We start from the raw sequence: 27,242 nt of genomic DNA, 5'->3' as shown, positions 1-27,242 counted from the left end.
GAAATTTCCTACTATTGTGTGATTTTCCCCGAAGTTCATGCCGAAAATTTTGATATGAAGTGTGTTTTTCCAATACATTCGAGCTGACTTGTATTATAATCAACACGTTTAATTACTATTTAGAATTAACTTAGACAAATAAAAATAACATAAACTATGGATTCATCAACTTTGAAATATTTAAACGTTCTTGATAATTTTTACAATTTGAAATAACTTGTTTATTTATATGTAATTAAAAGTGATATATATAGTTGAAGAAGTCCTAATGATGAATAAAAATAATTAATCGTATGTATTATTATTATTATTATCTAGGAAACTAATCTTGGGTTCTAAAACCGAGTCATGAGATTGCTCAGGTTTATATGTTACACATTCTATTACGAGGCAATTTAAAAATGGTCATTTTGTCAATAATAAAGATAAAAAGAAGCCATAACTATAATAGAATTTTAAATTTAGCCACTATTTATTATCAAAACACCATTGTGCATGCAAATAAGAAAAATGTGTGAAACATGTGTTTGTGTATTCATATAGCATATCAGAATTAATGTTACACGAATAAAACAAATCGCATTAATTTTCACCAACAACGCTGCTCACGATTTATGTTAAATGACTTTTTTCCTCTTTTAAAAAAATGAATTTGTGTGTTTAAACGGGACTATATTTTTTGTCGTCTCAAAAAAAAAAAAGGTGACAACTTTTGTAATTTTTTTTATAATAATTATAATCAAAACTTATCTTTAAAGTAGCAAAATGACTAGTTCTATAATTGCCTCTTCTATTATCATCCCCATCACCCATTTTCATTAGAAAGAAAATCACAATAAAAAAATTTTACACAGAGAAGGAGAGTAACAAGAAAAAGTTAGATTTAATTAACAAGGAAGCACAAGCTAAAAACAAGAAAGCTTATACAAAGTGACAAGGTTTTTGAAACAGAAAGCAAAGAGATGGATCATGGTGAGTTACTAGAAATAGCAAGCTCGAGGGAGATTATGAAGGTGGACTTTCCGGCCTCCCTCAGATACTGAACGTCGCCATTCATTAGCTTCACTAGTTTTCTGCTGATGAAGAGGCTGATGCCCTCGTCCGATGCCTCTGCTGCGTCGTCCCCAAACATTTGGCTCAACACTTGTTGGGCCACTCCTCCGCCACTCTGTGTTATCCTACACATTCCATTTCAAGATTCATGAGTTCCAAGTGTTAATGAAACAGAGTGATGGTAGATTTAGTAATGTACCTGAACTCCAAATGGCCAAGCTGAATGGTCTTCCCTATAGAATCTTTAGTCAAGGAGGCAGCAATGCCGAGTTGGCCCCCGCTTGGCGTGTAAGTAACTGAAATGAGAAGAAAGGCAGCTAGGATCTGCTGAAGTCTCACACTGTCGCCATATAGCGTCTCAGAAGAGAGGTTAGGAGCCAAGTCATCGACTATCATGATACCCTTCCCGTTGCTCTTTATCATCACTTGACTAATTGCAGCGATCAACACCTCGTGCAGCTTAAACTCCACCATTTCCAGATCCAAGTACCTGCAAAATTTCACCAACCAAATTATGTGCAATCCATCAAACTTTATCGCACTATGTTATGTGCACGTACCCCTCGATTATATGGTCAAGATCTGTGTCATCCAGAATTTTGCTCAGCTGGAGCTGGCAGTGAAGACTAGTACGCAAAAGGTTTTTCTGTTCGCCATCCAGACTAGTTCCTTCCATCATCTTCCTCGAAAATATAATCCCAGACAGAGGATTCCTAATCTCCTTTCTGATGTAAGACAAAACTTTGAGTCTTTTCAATGCGGTTTGCTCTGATAGTCGTTGAACATGGAGCGCTTGCTGCAGCTCTTGACTAGCCAGCTGTAAGAAACAGAACACTCCAGTCACCGCACCCTCTGCATCCAGCTTCTTGCTAACACACAGTAGGCATTCTACATACTTTCCACTCCTTGCGAAAAACCCAATTGGTAATTTTTCATTATCTTGGCCAGTCACCGCGTTGTTCAGCACAATGCCAAGGTTCACATAAGCCTCTTGATTCTTGAGACGGCAGCAAGCTCTATTCATCCCAAACACCTCACCCAGGACCATTTTATTGATCACGTCGTCCCTACTCCATCCAGATACTTTAGTCATAGCAGCATTCCACTCCGAACACCACCCAAACTCGTCTGTCCCAAATATAGGTGGGATCAAGGGGTTAGGATTTTGAATGATAGCTTTGTAATCTCCTTCGATTCTTGTGAACTTGTCCATCATACTCTTCTGGGCTGTTATGTCCTGAGCGATAAAACACACTCCCACCACGTTGTCCTTAACATCCCTGCTTGCACAAGCATTTACAACTAAGCTGATTGGACCCGCCTCACTTCTTTCTCCATGCGTTTTTATCTCGAATTGCACATTTCGCTCTTCTTCACCTGAACAATATCAAAAATGGTTAATGAATCTATTACTATTGTAAAACTGTGTATTACCCATAATACACTTACTTTTTCAATTTATAAGGGTAGTTTGTAACTTAATAAGATAAGAATTGTAAGGTATCTGAGATTCTTCAAAATAGTGATAAAATTTATCCATCACTATATAAATGTATAACTTATACTTGGGTTGCACGTACCATTTAGTAGGGGTGAGCAGAAACCGAACCGATAGTCAAAACCGAACCGAACCGAACCGTATTGGTGCGGTTCGGTGCCAATTCTATTGGTGATCGGTTCGGTTCGGTTCCAAAATTCAAAAACCGAAAAAATTCGGTTCGGTTTCGGTTCTGAAGTTTTGGTTCGGTTTTGCACCGAACCGAACCGACTAATATTAATATTTTATTAAATATTTATATTTCATAATATATTTAATGTTAGTTTTAAGTTTTAACCTAAGAAACCCTAAGTCAACTCGTCTTCTCCCATTCTTGAGCAGTTGAGCGCCGCTCCCTCCCTCCCATTCTACAATCTGTGACCGCTCCTCCCAGATCTGCGGCTCTGCCCTCCGTCTCCGGCGATCGTCGGCGCGTGTGTAGGCGTGAGGCCCGCTGCCGACTGCCGTCCTCATCCCCTGCCCAGGCGCGAGTCCGACAGCCCCCTGCCCAGGCGAGTCCGAGTGTGACAGCTCCCTTCCCAGGCGCGACTGCTGACTGCCCGTTGCGGCGCTGCCGTTCTCTTCCGCTGCAGCCTGCCGTCCGCCACTCCTCCGCGTCGCCAACAGCTAGACTCCCCTTCCGGCTCGGCCTGCGGCCTACCCTCATCGTTATGTTTGTGCATTTTTTACCATTTTTAATAGGTAATTTCGAAAAAAAGCAAAAAAAAAAACTGCACACATTTCGGTTCGGTGAACCGAACCGAAACCGACGGTTTTACCGGTTCGGTTTCGGTTCGGTTCCGGGCCCCCTATTGGTTCGGTTCGGTTTCAATTTTCACCGTCGGTTCGGTTTTCGGTTTTGAGTTTTTGGTTCGGTTTTGCACCGAACCGAACCGATGCTCACCCCTACCATTTAGTTAGTAAGAAAGGTGACAACTATATCTTGTAATAGACATGCATCATGCAAATGCAACACATACTATCTTCAACAAAACGTGGTTGAGATGTACCTTTAAGCGCCAATTTCAGCATTGAACTCACTGTATCAGCCGAAGAATCTTCAACGAGCGAAAGAAAATGCTGGCCAATTGCTATGTCAACGGGAAGACCGGTTAAATCAGCAATCTTGGTATTCCAGCCATTCACCATACCACCCACATCAACGGCCAATATAGGTACAGAGGCAGTTTCAATGAGACGGACCATCTCAGAGGTCACTGCTTCAAGCTCCTGTATCCCCTCGATTTGAAGGTCATTAAGCTTGGTATGAATAGCCTTGGTGTCTAAATCCGTGTTATCAGCCTCTTTGAATGAGTTTCTTAGGATAAGCTGCAAAGAGTGGATTGCATCCATCTCATAATCCTTCCATGGTAGACTCCTTGTCTTGACAACTTCAAGAAATGCCTTGAAAGATGACCTTGGATGCATCTTCCTAGCATCATCCTTGTCATCTGGTTCGTGCTTTGCACCCCCCCAACGAATCTCAGCTGCAGTGTGTGATCTAAACCAGAAAAGCCAGTCCTTATCAGTAATCTTAACAGCTGCCATTCCACAGACTGCATCACCTAGGGCCAGAGCACCTGGAAAAGCAGCATCGTACAAGCTGTCTGTACTCAAGCCGGTCGAGTCCCTGTGATACTCATCTAGCCACGAAACTATATCCTGAATCTGAAAGTCGTTTGGCGTCAACCCCAGCCTATATTTCTTGTTCTTGTACAGCAGAGCAGCACCATTGCATTTGACAAGATCCATCACATTGGGGCTCTGCGACACAATGCCTAACGGTGCATCACGCAACAACATATCACACAAGAGCGTCTGAGTTCGTAGTATGTTCTTCTCCAGCATCTGACTTTCGAGCTCCAGCTCCTTGTTAACATGAATTGCAAACACCTGAGTAAGAAACTCACAAGCATACCGGAGAGGGAAGGGGACGAATCTGGGGCTCGTGTGATGGCAAACCACCAGTCCCCAAAGCCTTTTCCTCTTCTCCGGATGTGTAGAATCAGAGCCCTCTTCATCACCCTCGTTGACTACAATCGACATAACCAAAGACGCTATTGAATTCATGTTCTCCATGTATTGCAAATGGCAACTGTGAGGGGCTCTGAGCGTCGAGCCACACAGTGTCAGATCAAGGGGGAGGTTCGCATCTTGAACCACCTTCACATGATTTGCTCGACAATCACAGATCATCCGAACCTTGTTCTTCATGAACAAAAACCGAGCAGCTTGAGGTATATCCGTAGCTGGATAATGTAAGCCCACATAAGGCTCGAGGCCAGGCTTCCTGATCTCCGCAAACACCTCACCATGATCATCTTCATGAAACTTATAGATCATCACCCTGTCATAACCAGTGAGTTCAAAGACTTCCTGCGCCATGGTATCACAGAGTCGTTCTATGCTCCCACTAGGCAAAGACTGCAAGCGTGTAATAGCTTTGGCAGCCAGTTTATACGACTGCAACGCCCCCGCAGCAGTCATAGGGACCTCATGAGGCTTCACAGGCTCAAAATCAATGATTAAGCTACTTGTGACTCTATGGATTATAGCATAGAACGGCTTCCCAGAAGTCTTGCAGTGAACCAAAATCGGGTTTAAAAGAGAAACCTCACCAAAACCTAAAGCCTTCTGTAATGCTGCAGCGCTAGGAGCAGTAAAAACAGTCCTGATATCAGATCCAATGCCAAGAACAGGGTGGTCACCTACGCATGGAACAGCATGACTCACCGTCGTAAGCATTTCAGGAGCATTTTCGCTATAGGCTACCACTCGGAATGTTTTTTCATCAAGGGCCAACAGACACCCAAATGGCTGTATCTGCTTCCCCTTCTGTATCTGATGAAGGTAGGCCGTCGTAACCTTATCAGACCTGGGCCTCTCCTCCGCATTCATAACACGCACAGAGCTCGAATAATCAAATGAACTGCCTGATTCTTCAAAATCAGCATGGAGCTTTGCATCCACGGATGTCTGTGCAATTACCCGAGCACTATGCCTCGATCGGGCAGAGTTTGTCGAAGACTGGCCACGTTGTGAAGACATATTTATCTGATAGGAAAAGCAAACAACAGATTTCAAAAACAACAAGAAAAACTGACTGATAACAACTAAGTATTTTCGTAATTTAATATGTTATTTCCAGCAAGCCCCCACTTTAGATTCGAACTTCAACAGTGTATAGACCCTATAAGTACATATAACAGTGTCTTTTCCAATTAACTTCAGACATCGATGACCCAGAGCCACTAACAGTACTATAGCAAATTCAAGAATTTATACTATACACTACCAACATCACAAAATGATTCCGATTTAGAACGTATACCAATCGATTCATTGCAGAAATACACATATTAACCTATCTAATTTCAATTTAGCATATGTGTATCTCAAGTTGGTAAATAAGAAATTTTACAGTAAAAGACAATCAATCAACCTGCATGCTGAACATAAAGGAAGCAACCGTCTATTTCAGAAAGCAAAAAACAAGTTAAAAATCCAGAAACCTTTGAACTTTAGCAGCAATAAGTCTAAAATTAACAGAAGACAATCAAGAAACACTGACCCGTTATTCCAACCGACGAAAAGTAGAGAATCAAGATGTGAGTGATTATGCTGAATTAGCCAAGGGCGCAACTACTTGAAGAGCTGAAAAATCGACTAGACTTATAGTTTTAAGCAAATCAATTCAAATTCCACCATGGGTATAACCACAGCTCCAATATCTAGCTCATCGCTCCTCCCAAAGTCTTGATCACTTCACCGCCATTCTCTGCTGCTTCCAAAGCCAAAAAATAGGGGCCACCAGCCACCCACCCCACCCCTAACCCCCTCAATTCATGCCCCCTAGCGCAGAACAGAGAACCCACCATTTCTAATAAACAAATATTATATCGCGCATATTATATTCATGAAACGCGAATTGCATTTACCAAAGTTGAAGCAGTAGCAAAGACTAGCTCCCAGTCCCCATACCACGTGAATTTGTATGATTGTACAGCCAAATCACCTATTTCTATAAATACGCATATTATACAATTTTTTATATAGCTGTAAGCGTGGATGAGCGAGACAGGGCAGTTATATTTCCAGAAATAACATTTGACAGTTGGGCCGCACCTGAAAATCAGTGAACTCCTCCTTGGGTTATTTAATTTCTCAACTCATATTCTTCTATATTAAAGTATTCAAAGAGGTAATATTCTCCATAAAACTAATATAGTTGATGGAAATTAATGTTCAGCTTTTAATTAATGAGATACGGATTGCACATGAGTCGGTTAAGTTGATAACTCACCAAGAAACAAAACAAAAAAATTGTACACAATCTATGCTAAAAATTTGCGTGCATCCAAATTCACTGCACATCCCACTTATAGAATCTATAAATTATTTAGAGCATTGGCAACGGGGGTACTCGATGCCTTACTCGAACTCGAGTATTGCACTCGAGTAGGCGTTGCAAGTGAGTCCTACTCGAGTGCTACTCGAGTTATCGAGTATGCCCGAGTGCAATTTCTTTTTTTTTTTTTTTTTAATTCTCTTCTCCTCTTTAAAAATTTCTCTCTCCTCTTTAAAAACTAAAAAAATCAAGTAGGCTATCAAGGAACCTCAATGCAGCATTACCTACTCAATAACACAACTACTATCAAGTAGGCTATCAAGGAACCCCATTGCGGATGCTCTTATAAACCATATGTTATTAATTTTTAGTTATAGTTTATTAATTAAATTAGCTAACAAATATTTTAATTAATTAATTATAAATAAATAAAAAGGTGATGCAAAAGGTTTAATAAGTATCATGTACTAGTATTTACTTTTGCGATGAATCAAATTTCGATATGATACTGTTATTTTCGATGTGCATTGAATAAATTCATGTTCTTATACAATAGTCTACAAATCATACATGACGACAAGTATACAACATTTAGAAATAGCCTGCAAATCATGTTGGAACACTTGTAAATCATATTGAGATGAAAAAGTTGCACTTGAAAAATTAGGTATATGGAGACTTATAAAAGCACTAATAATGTGGTCTGAACCTAAAATTCCCAACATAAAAAATCACTCACTTTACCAGTAAATCATCTCCAAAAGGACAATTGTATTACTTTAGTTTGGTAAGAAGTGATGTACAATGTCATAGTAATAAAATATAAAGGAAGTTAGTATAATATAAACCAAACTGGAGCAAATATTTATTTAAATTGGAGTTATATTTTTTAACCAAATGACAATTTACAGAAACAAATTCGTTGATTTCAAGATAGAAACATGCTTCTCTTAATAGCGTAGTGGATGTACTCAATTTGAAGATAGGTTTAGATATGAAAGCTTAAAATATTGAAAAAGCCATCGTATTTGAGGGGACAGACAACATTATCCACTCCCAAAAACCTAACATCTATGATTCTATTGCCTAAGAGAGGAGTCTCTTAATTTGCACTACTGAAAAAGATCGTCGCAACTTAAAATCATTAACATTTATTGTTTTTCTTTTCGAGTAATCAACATTTATTGTTATAATGTTGGATGCATGCATGTAAGGTTAGACGTAACTTTATATAAATATTTACTACGTACAAAAAAATAGTGAGTTAATAAATTTTCTTTTTCTTTAAATGCTTTAAACGAAGTGGATTCTTAAATCAAATACCTAAATTAATAAAATCAAGAATTAAAACTAACAAGCAACAACACTTTAATATCTTAACAATTATTAGTTACTAGTCAAACGCGATTTGAACAGTTTAAAACCTTGAAGTCTAAATTGAACAATAACATTAGACAAGATGGGGGTTTTCTATTTTGTCAAATTAATATAGTCTAAAGTTTAGGTAGAGTTATTTGAAAATACTCATATTAACTCGGAGTTGAAGTCGATCAGGAAAAACAAATAGAAGCCAATTTTTCAATAGTGCCCATAATTAATTTATCAGCTTGTGACATGTTTTTTTACTCTCTCCTTTCAATGGCACAGTGAATTAATGACATTAATTAATTTAAAGGAATAATAAGAGAATAAAATAGGTATATTTGTCCATGCCTCAACTAAGTCCAAAAAAGTTATGGAAGGTCACATGGAACCCGCGTGGTGTCACACCTCCAACTTGTATTTTATACCATTTTTTATTATCAAATATACTAAAATAATCCAAAGTAATTTTACTAGAGATAGAATCTGGTCCACATTTTACCCCCTTTGCCCATAACACTTTTGTTTTGACTCAATTATAACTTCAAACTTTGGATCCCATTTCATTCCTCATCTTTTTTCCAACTTGTTGCATGGTAAATATTTAATATTTTCATGTCCAGGGTAGGTAGCTTCCAAGGAAAAATATACACAACCCAACCTACTTAATTATTTCCAACTTGCTAAAGATAAAAGCCAAATCTTTCCAACTTTTTTGGGTTTTGGTCAATTCTTTTAAAATTGTCAAGTTACTGATCATATATTCTTCAATTAATTAAATTCATGATCAAATTACTTGTTTGACCATAATTAGGTAATATGGCAAGAATATGTTGATATGACTAATTCATAAGCTAAATTAAAGAAAGACAACATATAAACATGAATTTATTTTCGATGTTACTATTAATTATATATAAGCGTAGCCGACATAAAAAATTCAAATAAAATTTCCGCTTTCTTGACCTTTTATTTTTTTAAAATCAAGGCTTATAATTTAATTATAGTGAATTTCATTTTATAATTTATTATAGGCAAATATGTCGATGATAGACTTGATTTTACCATGACATGTTTCTTAGTTGATAGGATTGACAAACATGGATGTTGGGATATAAGTTTTGATTAGATGTTGGAATATATGTAAAGATCTCAAAACTTTATTCAAGATGATGAGCTAAAAGTCTTGTATAGAAGAGTCAAAACATCAAAACCCTGCCTTCCTCCTCTCACCTCTTCTTTATAGAGGTCTTCAGCCGCCACCGAGGATGTAGACACAGCATTTCTCTCTTCGTGCATGCCCCTCTCTCTCTCCACCACCACCATCATCATCAGTATATTATGTGTATTATCTACTGTACAACAGTTGCATCATAGGAAAAATCTACAGTCATAGTAAAAATTCAACTTCACCTTTCGGAATCTTAAAATCTTTGAAGTAGATTAAGTTTTGCTATGCATCATAGGAAAAATCTACAGTCATAGTAAAAATTCAACTTCACCTTTCGGAATCTTAAAATCTTTCAAGTAGATTAAGTTTTGCTATGAAGAGAAGGTGATTCAAATGAAATGTGATAATCTAGCACTTGCATCACACACACAGACAAGTGATCCAAATGATCCAAATGTGAGCTAGATGCATGAATTGATAAACTGGATTTTGTAGAATTTTTTATGCAACTCCAGTTGCATGATATGTACAAGCCAGATATATGATTTGAATATTAGATATAATGAACAGTTTGGATTTAGATTATAGGATAAAGAAAGAGCTCGGGTTGCTTGCAAATTTATCATATACCACATTTATCTAAAACATGGGAAAATATTATCACAAATTAGACTGAAAACGAGTAAAAATGGGCTGCCCGGAAAAATTTACCATTCTCCCCGGGGGAAATTATTCACCCTACAGAATATGTGAAAAGAAGAGAGTGAAAAAAAGGTGACCCTTTTCCATCAAAGAGAAGTAGAGAATGTACCCTAATGAGAGATCACATACTTTGCTGCTCGCTTCTGTTCAAAAACTTTAGTGGAAAGATTGAGCCAATAAACTGGATTCTAGAGAAAATTCACTCAAACTTGAGTAAAAATTCTTCCGATTCTCACATTTTGTCAGGCTCTTGGCGCAACACCTTCCTACATGACATGTTGACATACTATGATGCACTGATGGAGCTTCGGAACCATATCAAACTTGAAGCTCTATAAAATAATTTCCATGAGAAGGGTGACTCAATAGATATCTCCGTTATCTTCCCTGATAGAGAGCCATAAAATAACTGGGAGACTTCAACTATTAGGAAGGATTAGATACTGTAAATGAAACTTTTCAAAAGCAGCAAAACCTGTGCCTCAATGTTTAAATAATATATGCCACAACTATATAGCATTCTGTAGAAGAAAGAAGAAACAAAAACACTCCCATTACCCCAAAAAATATGTTATTGAGGAGGTAGATTTCCAAGCAAGGACTCTCCTTTTTTTGACTCCTCTTCACCAGGGAGAGACACCAATAAGAAACCATGTGATGCATTCATGGTCTTTAAACTGTGCACATGTGGAAATTTCAAATAATCATAAAAGCATGAGAACTGTAGTCATATGGCTCAGAGGGGGGGCACTACAGAGAGACATGAAAATGAGGGGAAATATGATGTTGACAAGAGATACTATTACTATCAGAATTTGCATATTTTAAAATAATCTAATTCTTTGTTACATTTCAAAGTAAAACATACTAGAAAAAGGGGAGGTTCATGTAGTTCTCACTGAAGCTCCTAAAACAATTTCCATACATAAAAACCATATAGCCTATCACATAGAATGTATAAGTACTGCATGATTTTAATAACCTGCTATAATCATGACTACACAATTATTGTCAACTCAGCTACCAACTCATGCTATGGACCAAGAACAACATTTAAATTAATCATATCCCCGTATGCATAATCTGCGAGAAAACTGCCCCTGACAAGTAGCTGTGGTATAATTTAGTAGCTATAACAAGAAATCCTGAGTTTTTCCTTCTTTTCATTCCACCTTTTGCTTTCCCAGATAGGCTAAGATACAACAATATTGTAAAAAAGAGATGAATTACACAAGGACAAGTTATACAACCACAGTATCTAACTCCATCAAATAATAAATTGGTTTGAACTTGTTATGATTTGAGGCCTAGCATGCTAACCCCTCGGCATCTTTTAATTGTTCTCTTGTATCCTCTAAGGCCTTGTTTACTTTGGTGGATAAGTGTGGATCACTAAAAATTATCCAACTTTCTCCAATGTTCACTTTTTTGAGTTATTAAAAGCGAAATATGTAAGCAATATGAATTATTCATCTCTTTCAAAGATGTTTTTATTAATTTTATCATATCCCTACCCTCTATCCACTAAATTACCAATCCACCAAATTATAAGACCCCAAAGTAAACAAGGCTTTTCTTTTCATTTCCAAGAGACAACACAACACAGGGATAATACAATCTTTATAGAAAGGAAAAGACAAAGAATGTTATGCTAACCAAAATTTTGGACAAAAGCTTTTAACTTGATGTAAAAATATAAGTTAGAATAGAAATTCACATTTTCAGTACTTAATTACCTTGGCAGTCAAAGCATTACAGCCATGAATTTATCACATCAGAGAAAAGTCATACCATAGTCCTTTCATCTATATAAAAAGACAAGCAGTATAACCAAGAGGAGAAAGTTTAAAGCAGCTGGCTAAACAAGATGACAGAAGGTAACAACCATAAGCCACGTTAGTCTAAGGGTGTGTTCTCTTTGGTTGTAAATATATCATGATGAAATGAGGGATGAAAAAAAAACACCACCTTCTACATCCCACCTTTCTTTTTCCCTCATTTCTTACAAAATAGAATTTCACCCTTACTCATTCCTCCTTTTCACTCCAAAGGAGGGATAATATTATCCCTTTAAAATAAAGGGATAATATTATCCCTCCTTTGGAGTGAAAAGGAGGAATGAGTAAAGGTGAAATTCTCTTTTGTAGAAAATGAGGGAACAAAAGAAGGTTTTAAAGAGAGAATTTTTTATTTATCCCTCATTTTCTAATGATAAATTTACAACCAAAGAGAACACACCCTAAGAGTAAATAGCTAAAAGAAAAAATAAAAACTTTTGTTACTAATTACTCTTCTTGTTACAACACTTGTACCCCCCTACTTCACCTTCTTAAGTATGACATACACCGGTTGCATTCATCTGATAGTTTCAGCAGCTTCATGTTTATCAATCTATAACAACTTAAGTACTGCAAACATGTAGATGAAGGTGAAAATCGACAGAGAATCAAGATACTAAGTTTGAATTTCTCATGCAATAGCTACCTACCCAACTTTATGCCCTTGAAGAAACATAAACCACTAAAATATAGATGGAAATTTAAGCCAATTTACCCAAAAGTCAGAGTTCGAAACTAGATTATTTGAGAGATGCAGAACTATGTGATCTCTTATGATAGCCAATGAAAAAGAGGATATGACTCAAACACTACTCATTGAAAATGAATCGGATAAATCGAAGCAGAACAGTCCACGCACGCCTAAAAGTTCTAGAGTATCAAGCTTCCATGAAGTCCGAAACGTGTGCACATGACTTTCAAATCAGAATCAGAAAATTTGAAATCTTTGGCCATAGTATTTAATAAGCTTTCTGTTGTCATATGGAATAACAAATGCCCACACATGAATTATGAGCACCACTAAATATCTTATTATTCAGTTTCAGTGGGAATTCAAAAGGCCAGAGGCAATGAAAAACTCATAAAAGACAATGAAATGCACACATTTTGGACGCGCTATAGATGACTCATAAAGAGTTTAAACATGCATAATTCAATCATAGAATAATGGTGGAATCAATCCTTGAAACAATCCAAGACATCCCTTTGAAATTGGTTCAATCCACGATTGAAGAACTCAACATCATATACATTTCTCTTGCATCATTCCTGATGTCTTTTGCAACCAAACCAAACAAAGAATCCAATACACATTATATAAAGAGTATCCGAATTAAGCCAAAGGCATCACACCAATGTACACAATCGACATCGAATAATATTTCACTAAAAATATTGAGTGAAGAAATAATTGATAACAAAACAGGGCGTTTCTAACGCAATAAACACCCACTAACCCTCACAACATCCACCGGGAAAGATTGAGACAATATCTGAAACAATTTCGTAACGCAGCTAAAGAAGCAATTTTGATCATTGGGGTTTCCCAGTTAACTGCTTTGACATATCATGAGCATCAAAATGCGGATTACAGTCTTTGGAATAAAAGTCATTTTTCTCAATAAGAGCTCTCAACTCATCAAAAGTAAACTCCGAACTGTTAGGATCACTGGTAGGCGACTCACCGGAAGAATCGAGAGTCTTGGGCTGGCGCAGGCACAAGCAACACCATCCACCACCGCCGCCGTTGGCCCTTCTGCCCCAACCCCGTGAACTTACACAAATGCCACTCTGCGTCCGTTTCTGGTGAAGCAGTTTCTTGCTCTTCCTCAGCCGAAAGAAGGGCAATCTTTTGCCCTTTTTTCTCCCACAACCCTTACACTTGCCCTCCCTCCCTTCTCTGTCCTCTTCATCGCTTCCTCCGCCGTCCGTCCGATCTTTATCAGACATCAATGGACGACCGAACCAACGATGCTTGGGCGATCAAGAAATCACCAGAATGACATGGCGGCACCATATGATTCTTGAAACCTATGTGAGTGAAAGAATTTTCCGAATACGTACAAAAGAATTAAGGGCCCTATTTAGTATCAAGAATTCTGTGTTGAATTGTGATCATATAAACTAAAACAGAAACAAGGGAGAGAAATACGAGTTATCGTTTCACGGCGGAGATGTCTGGTCTGGAATTGGATTACACCTTCCGTGACAGATGCTGCTTTCGATTCGTGTCGGTTTTCTTGCTAATTACACGAAATACGTATAAAGCCTTCACTGCACACCCGATATTCTGCCACGTGTCATCATAAAATCTTGCTTCCTGGGTAATAAATAAATTAGTAAAAATGATATTCAGATTTGCAATCATAATAAGCATTAAAAATCGGAGTTTGATTGTGTTGGTTGCACTATCTGATATTTTTATTTTAGTAATTAATTAGAGGCGTTGATGTTTTAGCATTTGGTTCATAATTATTTGAGAGATATCGTCTTTATCCTTTGAAACATTAATTTAATTTAGCATGACTAACCATCTTTTTTATTAATTAATTATCTTAATTATTGATTAATAGTGGTCGGGGTGTGTAGTTGTTTGTTCTGCGGATAATGCCATTTTGTCATAATTCAATTGACTAACAACTTTGAAAATTATTATTAGTAATATCAATTTAATTATACGATATAACTAGAGTTGTCAATATTAAAATGTCTAGACTTCACTTACGAGTTACGAGTGTGTCAGGGTAAAACTCACTTGCGAGTCCTCTCAAAAAAAAAAAAAAAAAAAAAAAAACTCACGAGTGTGTGAAAATGGTATTGAGGGACCTAGCAATTTTACAATAATAAAATCATAAATTCTCAAATGCTGACGTCGATATAGTTCGGATCACTCATGGAGTATATTTTAATAGGAATATTTATGAATGTCAATCACATATTAAAATAAAATATTTATAAATGTTATATTAGACACTGTAACATACTTCTATTTCTCGAATTTTTATTTCTTTTTGTAATTTTAGTATGTCTCCCAAATTTTTATCTCTTTTTTATTTTTAATAAAAATTACTCTATATAATCTCATAATAAAAATAATTGAGGGAATAATACTTACAATTATCATATTAAAATATATGAGTTATACTGAACATCTGCACCTGAGGCTATGGACGTTAATTCAACCTGAAACTCGTGGGCTGACTCGACTCGATTAGATCGATAATCCTAGAAGGTTAGGGCTATTTTTTTTAATAAAATTACAGCCTGACATTCGATAAGGTTGGCTCAAAAATAGCCCGAACCCTATAGGCTGACCTGACAATAATTATTTTCCTCAAAAGTTTGTGAAATGTATTTTGAATTCAATATTATAAAGTTTTACTCATTATTTGACTTTTTTGTGTGTTTAATCTAATACTTAACATAAAACGTTTGAGTACAAATTAGAAAAATGATAATTATTTAACAAAAATGTCTGCATTTTTATATCTCTAAAAGTTGAATATTAATTATTAAGTAAGTCGATGTTAAAATGTTACTTATTTATGCGTGTATTTGTTTGTTACTGACTCAACTCAAAACACCTATTGAGTTGACAAGTAATCGCACGAAGTCATCCTAGTGTAGTAAGCTAACTCAAGTAGTCTCACAAGAAAGGCTAAACAGGACGACTAATCGTGCTACGCACATAAAACAGTAAAATTAAACCTAAATATTCTAAACATAGTTTGGAGATGACGTCACTCTCACTCTTTCTAGGCATAGAAGTATAAACATGAAGTAACTAGACTAAGAAAATCAAGATCAAATAATAGGACGAGTATGAATTACCAACGAATTCGATGAATGCAATGTAATTGTAGCAGGAAAAAGAGCAATGATAAATTCCATTCCACCTAACTTCACTAACTAAGATCAAATGGCAAATCCAATAAGCATCTATATCCAAATCAATATCCTAAGAGAAAGTAAACAATCTTCATCCACCATCTTTTTATCTCATTCGTTATCTACCAAAATCAATTATTTATGGTCAATTGTTGATCTAAACAGAAACAATTTAATCGAATAAGTATAAATCATTGCAAGAAAAAGTAAATATCCCGAACCCTAGATTAGGAATTTAGTTCATCATCGAGAAAATAATCCAAGTAAGAAAAAATAAATCCATGAAATAAACATTGAAATTAAAAGGAAGATAATGAAAATCTTATGAATTAAACTTGAAATCTTCTCCACAATGATGTTGATAAAGAAAAATATGCAAATCTAGGTATTTCTACACTTTCACAAGTTTTAAAGAAAAAAAATTGGAAAAGAATTGAGATAATGTCCTGAAAATTGTTGTTGAAGCGTATATTCACGTTATATTTTAAGATAAAACCGTATCGGTCAGCTCGGTTGGGAGTACGCTGTGGCTGACCGTCGTTCTGCCTATTTTTGCATTCAACTGGTCAGCTTGGATCACTGTGTGTCACGGTTGACAAGAGTCTCTGACTTCAAGTTGTGCCCTTAGTCAGCTCGTTGTGCGTCGCGGCTCACTATGCTTCTATCCAAAATTTGCATCATCGTAAGCTTATAAATCATTTCAAACTTCCAAACGTTTTGATATCAAAATCATCCTTTTCAAATTAAAACATCACAATTTAAACTAAGCTTTAACTTGATAAATCAAAATCAAATATCCCAACTGAATCACACAACCTTACAAAAATACGATTAAACTAACTAAAAAAAATAACACAAGTAACGACGGAACATGCTGCCTAGACCTAGATAGGGGTGAGCAAAAACCAAGCTGATCGAAAAAACCGAAAAAAAATAAGCCGAACCGATCGGTTTTCGGTCGATTTTTTTTGCTATGGTCGGTCGATTTGGTCCATTTTTTTCCAAAAATCTCGGTTTTTTCGGTCGGTTCGGTTTTCCCGAATTTGATCGGTCAAAAACCGAACCGATCGATAAATTTATATAATAATTTTTTTTTACTTTCCTAAAGCTGCGCCCGCCTCCCCACCCCAATTTCCTAACCCTAAATTCATAATCATCTTCATCTCACTTCTCTCTCACTCTATGCGGCGCCTCCCCTCCCCCACCCCAAACCAAAACTTGCCTCCCTCCACCCCCAGGCCCCATTTCAGATTGGCGAGACGCACTCCATTCCAGACCGACGAGCCGCCCTCTCTTACCGCCGCGCCTCGAGCCTCCCAGCAAGACGCGCTCCATTCCAGAGCGAGCCGCGCCTCCAGCCTCCCGGCGAGACGTGCTCTGTTCCAGAGCGGTGAGCCTTCCTCTACGCCGCCGCCTCACCTCCACACCAGATCGAGCCACGCCGCCGCCTCACCTCCAGCCGTTGCTTCTCCGAGTGCGCCGCCGCCGCCAGGTCATCCAGCTATTCGGCTCGGCTCTATGTAGGATAATTTGTAACCAGGATATTTAGCGTGGACAGAACCGATCACCTACCCACCGTGGGCAAGCATAACATGCCCACCACTGATGTGACAATTTTAATTAAGAAAGAGAATTAATAAATCTCACTCTAATTAAAATTATCTTACTATAATAACAATTGCCACATCATAGTGGGCATGTTATGCATGCCCACGGTGGGTAGGTGATCGTTTCTGTTAGCGTGGATAATGACAGATTATTAATACTGAGTTGGTGTTTGCTATCATGGCTAAATACAGAATATCCTAGTTTAAGTTAATGCTAGGGGGAGGTGGTATTATTAATCCTAAGAAATCTGGATTAATAATACTGGATCGTGGGATTAAACCGGGTCATCCGCATTATTACTAAATAATACCAAACACTAGACTGATCTGTACTAAATTAGCTAATACAGTGTATTAGCCAATATCAAACACGCCCTTACAACACTAATCTATAGTTCCTTAATTCCAGTGCCGAAACCAAACGTGTCAAGATTCATGGGACGAAAGGAGTAATAAATTAATCTAAGTAGGGTTGATTAACCTTTTTAGGTTTATTAATCTCAATTATAATTTATTAATTTTAATTATAGTTTATTAAATATATTCAAAATTTAATTAATATGGATGTAGATGCATGGGAGTGTGCCTCTTGTCATTGCATGATTAATCAATAACTCGAATTATGGAAGTATTATAAGCTGAAGGCAGTTTTGAAGGAATCATAAAATTCGCAGCAAGCCAAATTGTTAAAGCAAAGTGGCATCTATAATCTAATCCTAGATGATGTCAGGTGTATAATAAATACTAATAAAGCTTTGAATAGTTAAACAAGAAAGAGTTTGCAATGATCGAGTCAAGTTGTAAAGAGCAAAAAAGAAAAAAAGTTAGAACTAGTCTATTGACACTCACCTTTTCCAACTACTACACACATCCTGTTTCATCCCAAAAGTCTACTCATTATAAATAAGCCCAATCGATCTGCATAAATTTGTTGAAAATGCAAGTCTGATGCAACGAGCTTTTTTTGAGTCGAGCCAGCAAGAATGCGGTGGGGCATGCCTTGCAGAATGAAGAAGAAGGTGACGAGGACGGAGTCAAGAATGGAAGTGGAGGACATACTGAAGATGAAGCTGGAGACCATCAAGGAGGAGGACGACAACACTAGTCACGCTCACGAGGCCATAATAAAGCTTCGGACAGAGTCGAGGAAGAAGAAGAAGAAGAAGAATGATTCAGTGATGAAGATTGGGAATATTTTTGGCTCAAAGCGGAGGCTCAAGGATTCCTATGTGCTCTTCATGAATGGATTCGCTACGAAGGGTGGTCTTGCTGGCCTCCCTCGATATTAATTTCCATCAACCTACCTACCTACCTACCTTAAGTCTTATATTCAAGAGAAGCAATATTCTCTCAATTCAAAGGCTGTGTTTGTATATACTTCATTTTGCTATTTCATTCATCTGGATTTCTTCTCTAAACTCGATGAGTAGTAATTCCCAAGTTATCATTTTCATTTAGTTGATCCTTGGTAGTATTAATTAGTTTCTAATCTCGATCCATTTTTATACTTCAATTCTTTTCCTTTTCTTGGAAGACTTGTAATTAAACCATACTTGGAAGATTGTCTACTCGTTATCTCGATAATCGTCCCCAATGAATGTGAACTTATGTATATGAATTAAATAAAAGTATAGTAGTAAATCATATGATGAGCTTGCAAAGCACTAATTAAGTAGAAGAAAGTTACAAGAATGATAGAAACTTACAAGAATGTTAATTATGTGAGTAAAGTGGAGAAGGAAATTTTGTTGGTGTGGGAAAGGACTGGAAGACCCCAGTGGAAGGAGAAGACAATAGCAGGAGATGCTTCCTCCATCTTCATTCTTTTCACAAAATTCACATATTTCCTACCAATCTTTGTCGACAGCATAGACATGAGCTTCCTTGTACATCGCCTTAGCTTCACCCCTTTTCCTCTTCTACTAATTGCAATTGGCCTCCTTCTCTTCTCAAGCTTCTCATATCCACCTCTCCAAAAATCCATCTCTTTTTACTTTGAAGGAAACAAGAATATCATCAAAGGAAGTAGCTCATTTATAGTGGGACTTGTTGTTTTCAAACACATTCTAATTAGTGAGTGAAAACAAAAGAAAAGAGGGTGAAAATGAAATGTGCCAGATTTTTATTCCTCCAACACATGGCTAACATCATATTATATATACCCTTCTTATTCTTGAAGAGCTGTGGAGATGAATATAGTCAAGTACTAAAGTTTTTTTCCTTCTTTCTTTAACTCGATTTCTCTTTTCTTGTATTAAGATATTTATTTGATCCCTTGGATATGATTGGAGGATGAACGAATATCTTAGACATGTGCAATGATTGATATTTGTATTAAAAATTCAAAAAAACAAAATTAATCAATTCAGTTTTTGATGGATAACAAGACAGAGATGCACCCTAATTCTGTATTTGACAGAGATTGGATTGAATGTTAACAGCTATAATAAGTCAAGGTGGGGAATATTGGGATCTAAATCTGTCCACTTTTTGAAGAAAACAGGGTTCAATTGTAATATTTTATGGATGACTGCTGCAAAAAGTGTGAATTCTTATAATATTGATATATCTACAACATTTTTATGTATTTTAATTTTTTAATGAATATTTTATAATTTAAACTATATAGATTTTATTTATTTTTGATATTAGATAAAAGGCCCTCTCTATATAAACTTCTTTCAAATTATGACAAAAAATGATACTTGATCTGTCCCATAAGAATGTGCATTATTATTGGTGGCACATGTTTTAATTAATATTAGATATATTGAGAGTAAAAAAAGTGGGTCATTTTATTGTAAAGTATGAACAAGAAATAAGAAGTTGGTGGTGGTATAGTGTTCAAAAATAATAAATACATACGATCCAAAATAAGGAAGTGCACATACTTATAGGACGAAAGAAATATACTTTTATACTATATAAAATATGATGGGAGAAAGACATATGTAACCAAAAGCATATAGTTTGAGACTTATATAGCCACCACTTTTAAACAATGACTTTGATGGTCAAAATGAAATGAAAAGACAAGCATGCCCTTACTAATTAGTGAATAAAAATAAAATAAAATTTAAATCAAATTTTGACTTGAAAAATTTGTAATAAAACAAAATAAAAAATTGAAAGTTGACCTTAATAATTAAAAAAACATAATGAAAAATTGGAACTGCTTCTTATTTTTCTCCCCACCGCGACCTCACTTTCTCCCGAACGAACGGCGAACGACGACCTCTCACCCGAACCGAGACTTCTTCTCCTTCCCCGTTGAACGTGCGGCGGCACTCGGATGCCCGAACAGAGACTTCTTCTCCTTCCCCGTTGAGAGTATCGGAGAAGCAGCAGCAGCGTCGATCCAGAGCAACGGAGGCTTTGGTTTAGTCGGGAGATCCGACGCCGATGGCGACTCTCGCCGATTCACGGAACAGCGGCAGACGGAGCCAAGTGGCGCGGAAATTCCGCCTGAGTCAGCAGAGAGCTAGGGCTCGTTCGACAGAACGGCGACTGATTTTCACCGGATTTTAGAGAAACCACGATAGCGCCGGCTCCCCCAATTTCAGTGTAGCAACGCCGGGCTTGAGAAGAGATGAGTAGCCGACTCGTTTTGGCGAGCAAGATAAGAGATAGAGGGGAGAGATCGAGGGATGAGAGGCCGCTGACTCGCCGGCCCTTAACAGCGGCGGCGTCAGATTCAGAGGGCGGAGAAAATTAACGGAGGCGGAAATCTCGAAAGAGAAAATTAACAGATGCAAGGCTCTGATGTGGGGAAAATGAAAAATAGAAGAAGAGTTAGAGGGAGGCGTCGGGCTCAGGCGGACGACATTGAAGAAATCGATTTACAGGAGAGGAATTTGGAATTTGGAATTCCAATGATTGTGTTTGTGCGATTTCTTTTCTGTGGAAGAAGGTGAAGAGCACGAGAAGAGTGGAGATATTGTTAGATGAAGAAATGATTTTTGAATTGTGTTTGATGAAGAAGTGATTCGTCCCAATACTGTTTGATGAAGAAATGATTTTTGAATTGTGTTTGTCTATGATTGTGGAGATAAATTCTTGAAGTTGAATTGTGTTTGTCTACTTTGTTGTGTATCAGAGCTCACTGTTTTGACAGGGAATTTTGATGAAGAAACGATTTTTGCCTCTCTGATTAACAATTACTAAAATTAATTAAAAATAACACTAATTATGTGGGTTATATATCTTTACTCTTAATTTTAATCTCCTAAATATCTGTGTTCAAAAGAAACGAGCCATTAATATTGAGACGGAGGGAGAGTACCAAACAAACAAAGATAATTTATTTTAAGACGAACTTTTTAAATTTCTAAATTTATACGAACTTATACGAACTTTCTAAATTTATATTTATATTTATATTAAAAATAGTGTTCAATTCCATTACCCCCTCAAACACATTGGACATATATCGCATGAGAGTTAAGTACACTAAGAGTACGTGTTAGAGTGCATATAATAGCATCGTAGTAATTGAGACGTGTTTGATTAAAAACAAGTATTCGATTTGATGTGTTAACCCTTGAATTTAACATAGGAGATTAAAAATCCAAATTTCCGATGCCCGAAGTCCTTCAAATCGGAAAAATAGTAAGAGTTCTACGGTGCACATCGACAGTGCACAACTACGTACACAGTGAATCGGGGAATACACAGTCAACTACAAACGGGGCATGTTTTAGTAATTCATATGCAATTAAGTGAAATTAAGTATGCAATTTCAATTAATAGACATTATATTCGATAAAAATGAGTCAATAGTGTTCAATTCCATTACCCCCTCAAACACATTGGACATATATCGCATGAGAGTTAAGTACACTAAGAGTACGTGTTAGAGTACATATGATAGCATCGTAGTAATTGAGACGTGTTTGATTAAAAACAAGTATTCGATTTGATGTGTTAACCCTTGAATTTAACATAGGAGATTAAAAATCCAAATTTCTGATGCCCGAAGTCCTTCAAATCGGGAAAATAGCAAGAGTTCTACGGTGCACGGTGACAGTGCACAACTACGTGCACTGTTTAACAACTACGTACACATTTTGCCCCAAACGGGGCATGTTTTAGTAATTCCGATGCAATTAAGTGAAATTAAGTATGCAATTTCAATCAATAGGCATTATATTCAATAAAAACGAGACAATAGTGTTCAATTCCATTACCCCCTCAAACATATTGGGCATATATCGCATGAGAGTTAAGTATACTAAGAGTACGTGTTAGAGTATATATGATAGCATCGTAGTAATTCAGACGTGTTTGATAAAAAACAAGTATTCCATTTGATGTGTTATTACTTGAATTTGACGTAGGAGATACAAAATCCAAATTTTCGATGCCCCATGTCCTTCAAATCGAGAAAATAGCAAGAGTTCTACGGTGCACGGTGACAGTGCACAACTACGTGCACAGTTTAACAACTACGTACACATTTTGCCCCAAACGGGGCATGTTTTAGTAATTCCGATGCAATTAAGTGAAATTAAGTATGCAATTTCAATCAATAGGCATTATATTCAATAAAAACGAGTCAATAGTGTTCAATTCCATTACCCCCTCAAACATATTGGACATATATCGCATGAGAGTTAAGTATACTAAGAGTACGTGTTAGAGTACATATGATAGCATCGTAGTAATTGATACGTGTTTGATAAAAAAACAAGTATTCCATTTGATGTGTTATGTCTTGAATTTGACATAGGAGATTAAAAATCCAAATTTCCGATGCCCCATGTCCTTCAAATCGGGAAAATAGCAAGAGTTCTACGGTGCACGGTGACAGTGCACAACTACGTGCACAGTTTAACAACTACGTACACATTTTGCCCCAAACGGGGCATGTTTTAGTAATTCCGATGCAATTAAGTATGCAATTTCAATCAATAGGCATTATATTCAATAAAAACGAGTCAATAGTGTTCAATTCCATTACCCCCTCAAACATATTGGACATATATCGCATGAGAGTTAAGTATACTAAGAGTACGTGTTAGAGTATATATGATAGCATCGTAGTAATTGAGACGTGTTTGATAAAAAACAAGTATTCCATTTGATGTGTTATTACTTGAATTTTACGTAGGAGATACAAAATCCAAATTTCCGATGCCCCATGTCCTTCAAATCGGGAAAATAGCAAGAGTTCTACGGTGCACGGTGACAGTGCACAACTACGTGCACAGTTTAACAACTACGTACACATTTTGCCCCAAACGGGGCATGTTTTAGTAATTCCGATGCAATTAAGTGAAATTAAGTATGCAATTTCAATCAATAGGCATTATATTCAATAAAAACGAGTCAATAGTGTTCAATTCCATTACCCCCTCAAACATATTGGACATATATCGCATGAGAGTTAAGTATACTAAGAGTACGTGTTAGAGTACATATGATAGCATCGTAGTAATTGATACGTGTTTGATAAAAAAACAAGTATTCCATTTGATGTGTTATGTCTTGAATTTGACATAGGAGATTAAAAATCCAAATTTCCGATGCCCCATGCCCTTGAAATCGGGAAAATAACAAGAGTTCTACGGTGCACGATGACAGTGCACAACTACGTACACAGTTTAACAACTACGTACACAGTGGGCCCCAAACGGGGCATGTTTTAGTTATTCATATGTAATTAAGTGAAATTAAGTATGCAATTTCAATCAATAGGCATTATATTCAATAAAAATGAGTCAATAGTGTTCAATTCCATTACCCCCTCAAACATATTGGACATATATCGCATGAGAGTTAAGTATACTAAGAGTACGTGTTAGAGTACATATGATAGCATCGTAGTAATTGATACGTGTTTGATAAAAAAACAAGTATTCCATTTGATGTGTTATGTCTTGAATTTGACATAGGAGATTAAAAATCCAAATTTCCGATGCCCCATGTCCTTGAAATCGGGAAAATAGCAAGAGTTCTACGGTGCACGATGACAGTGCACAACTATGTACACAGTGAATCGGGGAATACACAGTCAACCACAAACGGGGCATGTTTTAGTAATTCATATGCAATTAAGTGAAATTAAGTATGCAATTTCAATTAATAGAAATATATTAATAAATTCAATAATAATTAATTTATTTAATTAAATTAGTAATATACTAATCGATTTTAATCTAATTTAGATCATAATCAAGAATGGATACAGCTTGGAACTAAATAAATGACTCTTCAAATCAATACATTTCTTGTTATTGATTATTATTTTCTATTAAAATTAAAATTAATTAATACTTTTATAATATTGTCTCGATATTTGTTGATAATTGTGCATTATATTTTTTAATTTAAATATTTTTATGTATGCTTTGATAAAATAATTCAACAAATAAATATTATGTTTTTTTAATCAAAAGAAAAGAGAAGATATATAAATTTTGTAGGAGAAAGAGATACAAATAGAAATAATATAATAACAAAATAAGGAGAAAGAGAAAGAAATAAAGAATATTGTAAAAGAGATAGGAGAGAGAAAAACAATCACTTTAAAATTTTAAATTATAATAAATTATTTATTTCAAATTCATATTTAATGAATTTTAAATCAAATTGAAGATCTTGTCATGATCTTTAACTTAAGATACACATCAAATATATTTTTATAAAAGACGAAAAAGAAGTAAAATAAAATAATTAGGTTTTAATGTTGTTTTAATCTTAGTCAGTAATTTAATCTTAGTTAGAAATTAATTAGGTGGAAAAAAATAATCCACATAAGCTCCAACTCATCTCTCCGGTGGCCGGAAAAAATTGAGGGGACGAAATTGCAAAAATTGAAAAGGTTATGATTTAATTCGCCACACTTCAAAAGTCACGTTAAAATTGCAAATTTAAAGTTGTTCGTGATTTTATTTGCAAAAACCCCTATTTAAAAATAATAAATAATATGTAACTTAATTAATTAAAAATAACTAATATACTTAATTAGAAATTTAATTAACTGGCTAATTTGGGAATGACTGAAATGTTGAGCGCCCAAGCCACCAGCACCTCTCTTCTAATTTCCTTGAAATTTATTCCAAGGTGAAAGGTTACTCCTTGAGCTCGAGAATCATCAATTCATGAACATGCATGTGTTTTAATGTGTGCCGATAAAGTGTTTGATGAAATGCCTGTGTGATTGAAATTTGGAAATTTTCCCTGCAATTACAGTAACCTCATGTGACCGTTTTCACCCAGTGTCCGCAGGTGGAGGTGATCCGCACCGCCACCAAGATGATCGAGCGCGAGATCAACTCCGTCAACAACAACCCCTTGATCGATGTTTCTAAAAACAAGGCCCTCCATGGTGGCAACTTCCAAGGGACTCCCATCAGCGTCTCCCATCAACAATTCCAGACTAGCAATCGCTTCAATCGGTAAACTCATGTTTTTCCGGCTGCCGAACCAAGCACCGCGTCGCCGACTACTGCTGGAGAGGAAGCCGCTGCTTCTGAAAGTCGCCGCTGCTGAGGAAGGGTCGCGCCGCCGACTGGAGTGCTCCGCGCCGCAGAGGAAGGGTCGCCGCTGCCGCTGCCGCTGGAGAGAAAGGTCGCCGCCGCCGGTGGAGATTTTTTGGGAAGGTCACCGCAAAACTGGAGAGAAAGGAGTTTTCTTATTTTTGTTTTATTTTTTATTCTCTAAGTCAAATAAAATTTATTTTAATTTCCTTTTATTTTTATTCAGTAATTAGTGAGGGTTATTTTGTCTTTTCAATGCTTTTTGACCCCCAAAGTCATTCTTTAAAAGTGGTGGCTATCAAAGTCACAAACTATATGCTTTTGGCTACAAATGTCTATTGTTAACTCTTACATAAAAGGATAATTATCGGTAAGCCTGCTTTAGATCTACATTCTCTTCGTCTTTAGCGTGCGTTTCTACATCACATGATCATCACCACAATCTACGGTTAATATTTTATCTCATGCTAAGAAATACTACAAAACAATAATTACATTGATCATGCACTTAAAGGCATTTAGTTTAGAGGATTAATATTGATAGATAAAAATAGCAAAGTTAATTTTTTGTTTATTTTGATAAATTAAAATTTTAGGATATTTTAAGATTATATATATCATTTGAATTAGTTTTGCTTGATTCATGTCTCATTAAACTATTAAGGTTGAAATAATCATACTCTTAAGAATAAAAATATTTAATCATACATCTTATTAATCATCTCTTATGATTATTTGAATTTAGTAGAAACTACTAGAACCATATACGGCGTTATCAACAATAATCACACCTTTTGTACAAGCTACTAAAATTAACATTTCATTTAAATAATATATATATAATAAAAATATGACAATAATTATGGTTGATAATAACACTTCTGAAAATATAAAATATGAACCATTTTCGACTCTTAGTGACAATAATTATTGTCAAATGTGATGAGAAATGAGAATGAATCAGAAATATGAGATATTATGGTTGATATTTATTTGGAGGGGTGAAAATTTCATCTCATTAATTTAATACAATTATTGGTGCATTATAAGCCCTTTATTCGTATATTTATATTGACTTATTCGTTATTCTCATTTCTCACTATATATGTAAATACTTCATCCGTCCTACTAAAAGTGACATATATGTCATTTAGAGTTGTCCCGCTATAAGTGACATGTTCAATAAGTGACAAAAATTAACTATTACTTTCTCTGTCCCGCGAAGCTTGAGCAATTTCTTTTCGGCACGAATTTTA

General features: G+C 36.1%; 2 protein-coding genes and 1 long non-coding RNA gene across 10 annotated transcripts; all 3 read right to left on the bottom strand.

Moving 5' to 3' along the window:
- Positions 1-864: 864 nt before the first annotated feature.
- On the bottom strand, positions 865-6,606 carry LOC131014346 (phytochrome A). The gene is made up of 5 exons (XM_057942281.1): positions 6,162-6,606; positions 3,601-5,644; positions 1,614-2,430; positions 1,253-1,543; positions 865-1,178 (listed from the first exon to the last, which is right to left on the bottom strand). The coding sequence occupies exons 2-5, from the start codon at positions 5,636-5,638 to the stop codon at positions 968-970; spliced, it is 3,357 nt and encodes a 1,118-aa protein (XP_057798264.1). The 5' UTR covers positions 5,639-5,644; positions 6,162-6,606; the 3' UTR covers positions 865-967.
- A 2,832-nt stretch (positions 6,607-9,438) lies between these two features.
- On the bottom strand, positions 9,439-14,483 carry LOC131014344 (uncharacterized). 8 transcript variants are annotated; one of them, XR_009098178.1, is made up of 4 exons: positions 13,697-14,482; positions 10,732-10,850; positions 10,283-10,560; positions 9,439-9,655 (listed from the first exon to the last, which is right to left on the bottom strand). XR_009098178.1 is itself a non-coding variant. In XM_057942279.1 (2 exons), exons 1-2 carry the CDS (start codon positions 13,959-13,961, stop codon positions 10,460-10,462), a joined length of 366 nt encoding a protein of 121 aa, XP_057798262.1. In that variant the 5' UTR covers positions 13,962-14,476; the 3' UTR covers positions 10,025-10,459. The 8 variants fall into 8 exon arrangements, 1 of the variants encoding a protein (XP_057798262.1); XR_009098177.1 differs by having other exon boundaries at positions 9,439-9,684; positions 13,697-14,481; XR_009098181.1 differs by lacking the exon at positions 9,439-9,655 and having other exon boundaries at positions 10,025-10,582; positions 11,910-14,042; positions 14,164-14,483.
- A 1,727-nt stretch (positions 14,484-16,210) lies between these two features.
- LOC131014345 (uncharacterized) lies at positions 16,211-19,742 on the bottom strand. Its single transcript, XR_009098182.1, has 2 exons — positions 19,213-19,742; positions 16,211-16,560 (listed from the first exon to the last, which is right to left on the bottom strand). It is a non-coding gene; the product is annotated as an uncharacterized LOC131014345 (long non-coding RNA).
- Between the last annotated feature and the right edge of the window lie 7,500 nt (positions 19,743-27,242).

Source organism: Salvia miltiorrhiza, chromosome 3, assembly GCF_028751815.1.
Source record: "Salvia miltiorrhiza cultivar Shanhuang (shh) chromosome 3, IMPLAD_Smil_shh, whole genome shotgun sequence".
In the NCBI taxonomy this organism is placed as follows: Eukaryota; Viridiplantae; Streptophyta; class Magnoliopsida; order Lamiales; family Lamiaceae; genus Salvia; species Salvia miltiorrhiza.
The sequence above is the reverse complement of the archived record's forward strand: the minus strand, read 5'-3'. Positions and strand labels throughout refer to the sequence as shown.